We start from the raw sequence: 8969 nt of genomic DNA on the forward strand, positions 1-8969 counted from the left end.
CACCATAATCATTAATATTACCCACTAATCATTGATATTAGATTCCAATTATTATTATTAACACTAGTGAAGTAAGGGTATTATTGTCACCATAAAAATATATAACAGACAAAGAATTGCTGATTTTACTACCCAGTGACTCTCACTTTATTTTGTCATTACCTTGTATCCCTCAAAAAGTTGGTACCTAGCCGCTCCCTTCCCATAACATGAGTACCGACACAATGAAAGCCCAGCTTTTGATGGAAAACTCTATAACCGGGACAACTGTTATAGTCCGAATCTGGAATAATGAATCCTTTGATCATTCCCCTACCCCACTACCGATCCCAATGCTATAATCATTCTCCTATCTACCATTCAGATTGTGTCACGTCGTGTCCTAAGATTGGACAAGCCCCTGCTGTCCCGGCTGTAGGAGGGTCGGTTTTTGATAGCCAACTGTCTCAACTAAAGATATCAAATGAATTCATTAATTTTACCTGCAAGCCAGTACCAACTTCCAACATCTTGGGTACTTCACTGGATAGTTTTCCATCGGATATCCAACTAACCGGTGATAAAATTGGTGTTTCTAACAACTGTGGAACCATACATGAGACGGGAAGATTTGATTGACACCACTGAACCAGCATACAGACCAACCTAAGTAGAAAAAGAATCAGCTTAGGCCCTTAACAGGATGCTCCAGGCGAGAGTCAAGAATATCTGAACGGCTGAATCATCGGATTGACAGTTGAACCTTACAAGCTGTCATCTACATGTTACTACCTCCGTCTCTAAAAGATAGGCAGGTTTGTGTGCAAATTTTTACTCACAAACCCGCCTATCTTTTAGAGACGGAGGGAGTACTTAGTTACACAAAAGGAGTAATATAGATTTAACCTAATAACAAGTAACAAAATGTGATGTCAAATTAACCTAATGGCAGTCTGCCTAAGCCATTTTAATGCTTTGATGTTTGCTTGTGCATAGTCATTGTAATACCAAGTCAATTAGATAATGGATGTCGTTTTCTTCCATCGTTCTTTACTTATTTTCTTTAAAAAGTGTGTATTGTGACGTGCAAACCCAAACTTGTCAATAACAATCGTCTGAGAGAAGAGATCAAATAAAGAATTGTTTGAGATTGATTGGTCATACAGCTGCTCAAGTCAAACAGGACATTGTCAAGAATTTTTGTCACAATTCAGATAGAGATCAACATTACAGCAACTACTAAAGATGGAAAAGAAAAACAGCTGAAAAGTCATGGGCCATTATGCAAGCTGTCCTACCCCAATTTTGGGGAATCTATTGTTGTCATCATATGCAAGTGTTATGCCAAACCACCTAACCAAAACACAGTTGTCCTATCAATACAATATACTGTACTAGGGTATCACCCAGGCCTTCGGCCTGGGCTCAACCTCTCGTGCGCCTTCGGCGCGTGGGACTTTAAGATTTGGCCGTGTTTTAGCACCTCAGAATCCTTTTGGCTCGCAGAATAGAAATCATTTCATCTCGTGGATTATTTTCTAGATAATGTGCATCCGTGTGTACATTCGGTAAAAATAGTTATAGAGTTACCATCCTTGTATTATTTCCTTCCAAAAAAAGACGTCTTTTCATTACAAATACCACGACCTTCAATTTGGTATAAATAGTTATAAAGCCTTCGCATACAACATCTATTATGCATATTCTAGCTTTGATGTTCCCCCATCTCCATTGCATCAACGTATACAACAACTTATGCTCCACATTAGCCTTCATAGAATACATATTTGCTTTGCTCTTCCCCGCCTTCACTGTATGGTCATATATTAGTGTTGCTTTCGTAAGTTTAGTACTTCCAAAAACAGCTTTACTATATCCCTCACTTTCTGGCTTATCATATTAAATCAACGAAACGATTCATATATAGGTTACCTTTACGAAATTTAAGTTCACGACATCAGCTTTTGATTCAACAGTAATATTAAAAATCACTAAAACAATGGCTAAACACAAATTAAATAATCTCGTGTAATTATTGCGACATCTTTATGGATGAGATTAATGGGGCGGTATATAACGATAAGGATTTCATTGGGCAGGTAGAGTACTGAAAAGCATTTCGTGATTTCATCGTGGTAGAGTACTGATAAGCATTTCATGATTTGATCGCGCTTCCGGGATATCCAAATCCTTTCGGTTCGTGGGTACTTGACAACTTCAATTGGTTTTGGGGTACTTCAGTAACGATATTTAATAAAACTAATTTCGTTCCATTAAAAAGGAATTAAAAAATTCCTAACTTAAATTTGTGATTCCAAAAAAAGTATACAACAGCAAAAACAAATTAACTCCATGACGTGATCTTCTGCTACGTGTGAAGAGTCAAAACTAAATGTCTCCACACCGTGAGCTTTTAAATTTTTGGTGCATGGGAAATGCTGGGTTGTAGACCTTCAATCTTTGCCTGGTAAGAACATTTCCAAGTGTTCCATCCCTCCCACATAGCTTATACCGCGATTACCAAGTGCAATACTATCAACAATTAAAATAATGTGAAAGAAGAACGGGAAAATAATCTATACACGCACGCGGAAAAGAAAATTGAAGTGAATCTGTCATTCATGGAAGGTATCTAAGGCTCCAAATAAATTTTTTGCAACAACCAAAATTATGAATTAGTTCCTTCATTTTGAATCTTTGATAAAACATCAAAAAAAAAAAAATTAGAGTAAATCGACGCTATCTTCTTTGCTTTTCATTTTCATAACTATCCATAAAACCACGGATCTTGCAATCTTTGTCACTTCCTCCATTGTTGTCTACAATCTACATGCACAAAAATGATTACTTGAAGATGGCCTTAAACCAACTACTTATTCACATATGCACCCCTAACATACTCTATGCCTTGCAAACTCTATGGTTAAAACATTTAACAAAATTATGAATTATAAAATACAAAGACAAAATAATAATTAAGATTTCAAATTGGGAACAGTATACTCCGCACAGAAACGGATATAGGCTTACCTTTGTTGGCCGGACCCTTCCATTAGCACGCTTTTTGTTTGTTGCAAAAGTTTCACATTCCAAAAATTAAATGTATTTGTGTTTAATAGAATTGATTAAAGAGTTGATATAATTGATTTTACTGTGGAACCTGCAATAGGAAAACTTAGGACCTGTTTGGTACAGTTTTGAAAAACAGTTTTCAAAAATAGTTTTCCACTGTTTTAAAAACATACCCTTTTTTCCTTGTTTTCATTTTCTAAAAATTGTTTGGTAAACTGTTTTTGAAAACAAGGAAAACCAACTAAATCGGATCAAATGTAAAGATTCGTCTAAGAGATAGTGATATTAGCCATGACTCACTTGCAGTCATTCCCCATCTCTTACTTTGTTCTGAAAAGAAGAAAAGAATAAAGAAAAGAAAAAAAGAGAAAACACAGAAAACAATAATTTATTGTTTTCATTTTTTTGTTTTTAAAAACAGAAAACAGATAGAAAACGTTTTCTGAAAATGTCCTTACCAAACTTGTTTTCTGTTTTCTCTGTTTTTAAAAACAGAAAACTGTTTTTGAAAACTATACCAAACATGACCTTAGAGTCAGAGATTAAAAATGAAAGATTAAAGTAACCCAAAATTAAGCCATGAAGGTAAGAAGTATAAGGAAAGTATACGGAAAATGATTTAGAGGAGAATGTAGAAAAGTAGGGATATTGAATGTAGAAAAGTAAGGATTGCTGTATTACTATAAAACATAATGACGAATTGAAAATTAAACACAGTTGAACTAAAAACTAAACACAGTTGAACACAATGATCCAACCTCTTATTATTTTTTCACAAATGGTCAAGTGAAGCGCAACTACACCGCCGACGGACTATCTACATACTCTTCAACATTACCTTCGGCACCCGATGAAAAGTAGAGGGGGTGACTTTCTCGAGCAAGTGACAGGCATGAAGGAGATTGAAATGGTCAGTAACATGACCAGCAAGCATGAGAAATTATTATGAGTATAGTTAACATAAAACAACTGAAACACGAAAACGAAACTCCATAAGATTAATTAACAATAGAAGAAAATAGTTCCTGCCAACACAAAAATTAAGAGTGGACACCAATAAAATAGTGTTTCTGATTACAGTAAGGATCATATCAATCACTGATCTCTCAAAAGAGTATAGATCATTACAAAGGGAGGTGCATCGTCTCAAGCTTTAAGGGAAGAGGAAGCATCCATTCTCATAAATTTGTCCCAGTGCAAAGCTTCGACTTCTACCGCCCACCTACCACTACCAGCACCCGCGTCTATTGATTGGTTGTTCCTCTCATATATTTGCATGAACTCTTCAAACAATTAACGCCCAAAATAAAACATGTAAACAAAAAAGGAAAAATAAGAATTTGTTATAGTATTTCCCTGGACAAATTTGATTCATTGCAAAAAGGGATCCCTTGCAAAAACATTGCTTCTCACAATTTTTTCTATACAAAGGAAATAGTTAGACTTAATGAGATCGACCATAAGATTAAAACAAAATCCATTGAACCCTCAAAACTCACAGATGGAGATGAATTAGTTAGATAGTGAAACGTACATGTGTCTTCTTCACGACCGGAAGAGAAAGACTAATCAGAGGGAAACTAATTGTTGGAACTGATATGCAGTTTTGTTCTCGTTTGGGAAGTTATATGAACAACTTGTATAGAAGACACCTGGGCAAAATAGATAGAAACAAAAGGAGGTTGTGACACGTTCCTGTCAATCTGGATTGTAGCCGTTTTGGCATCTGTGTTTTAGAACACAAAAAACGGTGGATCATTGTACACCTACTGAAACTGACGGAGGATACGCTCTCCTGGTTGAACTACAAAATCACGACCACTCATTGTATTTCAAGGACTCCATCCCGGCCACTCTTTGTCCATACCAAAAAGACAACTGTGTCATAGTTAATTGATTGAACCAGTGATTACGTTACCGATAGTAGTCGAGGAAAATGGAAGGTCCAAAGTTCAGACATATTGGGATCAAAGTATGTTCTTGACCAAATATTTGTCATTCCCTGTCTTCATTCATGTATATCTGCAAACACTACTGGAAAACTATACCACTAATTCAACAGAATTATGAGGATCGATTAAAATCGCTGCAAAAACAAAAACATCTCAAAGGAATTGGCGGAAAGAATAATACAGTTTGATTCAACACCCATTAAGAATATCATACATCATTACAATTTTGCAGTATAAGAATAATACAGTGTTATTACAAAACCCAAGCAAGTAAATGTAAAATTATAACAGATGATCAAACAGATCAAAAAAATATATATAGATTATAAGTTAACACGGATATAACAAGAAAACAAAATTAAGTTTGATTACGTGTTACCTCATCAACGAAACAATGATCTTACAGAGTTCAGCAGGTCCGGTAACAATTTCCTCGGCCGTTTAAAATGTTCTTTAGGTTCAATGGTGACCTCACCTTCCTTTAGGGTTCATTATCTGTGAGAAAACAGCACTAGGTGTTAAGCCGTCAGAGTCCTCGCTAGTGATGCTCCTTCCAATGCTCATTGTTATCCCACTGCTTGAATCAGTTATGTTTCCATCAAATGCATCAGAATCCTTCTTCTTCTCATATTTGGTAAATGGGGTTTCTTCATCGTCCATGTCGCCAATAATTCCACCACTTTCCTCCATGCTTTCTTGTAATTGTAAAGCGAATTCGAGGTTCCAAAGGACATCACCCATTGCTGGTCGCTCAGTACCTTGATCATTTACACACTTCTCGGCAGTCTCAGCAAATTTCTTGAAGCACTCTGGTGCTATTTTACCCTTCAAGTAAGGGTCAGTTAACTGGTCAAGTATGCCCTTCTTCTGGCAATGTAAAGCCCATTCTGCTAAGCTTACTTGCTCCTTCGCTAAAGATGGATTTAATGCTGGTCTTGCACATAGGACCTCAAACAACACGACACCAAATGAATACACGTCTGATTTCTCTGTTAATTGTTGCCTTCTAAAGTACTCCGGATCCAAATACCCAAAACTACCTTTCACGACAGTACTGACATGAGTATGATCCAATGAAGGTCCTGTTTTTGATAACCCAAAATCTGAAACTTTCGCAACCCATTTTTCATCCAAGAGTATGTTTGTTGTCTTCACATCACGGTGAATAATTGTGTGTTTGGCACCTGTGTGTAGGTAATGTAAACCGCGAGCAGCACCAATACATATCTCAAGCCTTTGCTTCCATGATAATGGGGCATTTTGGGTCTTGTAGAGGTGTTCACGAAGAGTTCCATGAGCCATATAATCATAAACAAGAATCATTTCAGAGTTTTCTTCACAGTACCCGATTAGGGATACAAGATGGCGATGACGAAGCTTAGAGAGCATCTCAATTTCTGTTTGAAATTCATGAACACCCTGGTCAGAGAGAGGGTTTCCACGCTTGATGGCAACTTTAGTCGTCCCACCGTCGATCTCACCCCTGTAAACCTTTCCAAAACCACCAACACCCAAGATTAAAGCGTCATCAAAATTCTTCGTAGCGGCTTTAATTTCAGCAAATGAGAAGTGACGGCAAAGATTTGAAGGAAGTGACGAAGCATAGCTTCCGGTTGTATTTGTTTTCCCTGAAGATGCAGTATGGGAGTTACCATAAAGAGAAAGTGGCAGCCACCCAGGTGGACCATCACTAGCTCCAGAATCCCCGTGCTTCCTCCTTCGGAATACCACGAAGACAACGAAGCAAAGAAGACACATAGCAGCCACACCACCTATAACGCCGCCTGCGATAATTCCAGCTTGACTCTTTGATTTCCCAGAATTGCTTGGAGAAGATGGGTCTATTTTTACCTGCACAGGAGCAGGAATTGGATTTGGCCCAGCAAGATTTCCATTACTGGGATCACTTAACTTGAATATTTCCAACCCATTTAAGATGGCATCATAATACTCGGGTTTCGATCTTATTGCAGGGTGTAGCTCAAGCCATAGATCCTGCTGGCCTACCCCCTTCGGAACATTCACAACATAATCCTTATACACGGCAATACCATTTCCCTTATCTCCGGTCCAAATGATAACATCAGCTTCCTCCTGAGCAGTCTGATTATTAAGAAGGATCTGGAACACCCTTTGATTGATCTTAGTTATAGCTGATTGGAACTCACAGAAATGTAGCCTGACAAGGTAGAAAAAACCAGTGTCAACTGCAAAAACCCAAGTCAGATTGTAATTCTTATTAATATCTGGGCTTGGTCCCATTGTTCGAGCAGTCAAATATATACTTTCTGGCGCAGCATAGGGACGCACACTTGGATCATATTTAATCTTCATGCTGGTGGAATTCGCAGCATCAGTCACACCAAGCTGGGCAGCAAAAATATATGGTGAATCATCAGACCATGAACGAAATAAACCAGTATCCTGCACTGGAGAGATTTGATTTCCCCCAACGTTTAGACGGACAACATTCTCAAGGGCAGTAGTGTTATCGATGATTTTAAAAATTCCCGCATCTTGACCCACAATTTGAGCTTGATCTGTACTGTAGATATCCGGCATTGAGATCACCTCAATCCCATTAACGAACGCATAAGAGTTGTTGTAACTTGATGATGGTGTGAAGGTTATGTTCACTCTTCCACTATCTACATTGATAATGAACTCCTTGACAATAAAAGCATAATTCAAAGCCTCGGCAGTTTGTGATACACTGAAATTCTTAAGAAGAGTATAGCCACCGGATGAAACCGCAAAGATAGCATCAGAGGCATTCCGATCGGCGTAAGATGCTGGATAAAAATGAAGACGAACAGTTTTTCGACCACTACCAACAGGAATACTGTAAGTGAAATTAGAAGTGAAAATTCTGGCTGTCATGTATGGTACTTCAGCAACAGAAGGATCTTGAAAAGAAGCCCGAGATGTTAACGTGTTTTTCTCTGAAGGTGCAAATTTTGAATTATCACCTTCCCATTTCCTACCATCAGTATCCGTAGTTTCTGAGGGTGAACCACAGTTCAGGAGGTTGTTATCAGGTGCAACATATGTTGAATTATCAGCACCAGATATTTGATGAATCAAACCTGATAGAAAGAGAGAGATGAAAATGGACAGGATTTGATTCTTGTTGGGGTTCCTCATTTAAGATTTCTTTAAAGGTCTAAATTAATCCCCCAACTTCTTATGGCTGACAAATTCAATAGGAAATATACTTGAACCACCTAAAAATGAGATCCTTCACCAAACTGAATTAATATGAAGTACTAAATATCAACCCTAACACAAGATCTAGGGTTTAACGGTTTAACTTATCAAGTAACAAACCCCAGCACCAAAATGATCAGAAACACAACTCTTCTCGATCAACTCCAGTTAAATTTCACCAGAATTTGACTTCAAAATTACATAAAAATCGGAACGAAAATAACAAGTCGGAGAAATTGCACCAAAACAAACTTAACTCAGCTGAAATGGTGCTGAAAACACACAAATCTCAGCATGAACTAAACATCGAAAAAACAGATGATTTAAGTCATTTAATGAACTTATTATTTCAGAGCATTTAACAAACTGAAACTTCAAATAATGATCAGAAAATGGAAAAGTTACCTTAGAAAGAATCCGGATTGAATTCAAATAAACACTAAAATTAAGGTTTCAAACTCAAACACTCTCCCTCTTCTGTATTGATTGATGGAGAAATTTAGTGGAAGCAGAGAAGAGAGATATTATGATTATCGTTGATGGTTGTCAAACAGAAATAAACACTGCCGTCTAGGTTTTTGTTAAAATAACCAAATGTTTCGTTTCAATTACGAAATATGCCATCAGAGATGGCATTGAATAATGGATGCCACTTCACGACACCGCATTACGCGTATATTTAGTGGCGCCCGACTACTACTTAATGATAACGCCGTTTAACGCGTCTTTTTTTTTGGGTTTTTCATTTGTTTTTTTTGA

At 37.3% G+C, this 8969-nt stretch overlaps 1 protein-coding gene across 1 annotated transcript; it reads right to left on the reverse strand.

Annotated features, from left to right (window-relative positions):
- Positions 1–5165: 5165 nt before the first annotated feature.
- Positions 5166–8747, reverse strand: LOC113310784 (receptor-like protein kinase FERONIA). Its single transcript, XM_026559569.1, has one exon. The coding sequence runs from the start codon at positions 8145–8147 to the stop codon at positions 5475–5477; it is 2673 nt and encodes an 890-aa protein (XP_026415354.1). The 5' UTR covers positions 8148–8747; the 3' UTR covers positions 5166–5474.
- Between the last annotated feature and the right edge of the window lie 222 nt (positions 8748–8969).

The sequence above is a fragment of the Papaver somniferum genome, chromosome 9, assembly GCF_003573695.1.
Source record: "Papaver somniferum cultivar HN1 chromosome 9, ASM357369v1, whole genome shotgun sequence".
Lineage (NCBI taxonomy): Eukaryota > Viridiplantae > Streptophyta > Magnoliopsida > Ranunculales > Papaveraceae > Papaver > Papaver somniferum.

What these genes read in the sequence shown, in the direction of transcription:
- LOC113310784 (XM_026559569.1), bottom strand. Translation starts at nt 8,147, where the DNA reads ATGAGGAACCCCAACAAGAATCAAATCCTGTCCATTTTCATCTCTCTC.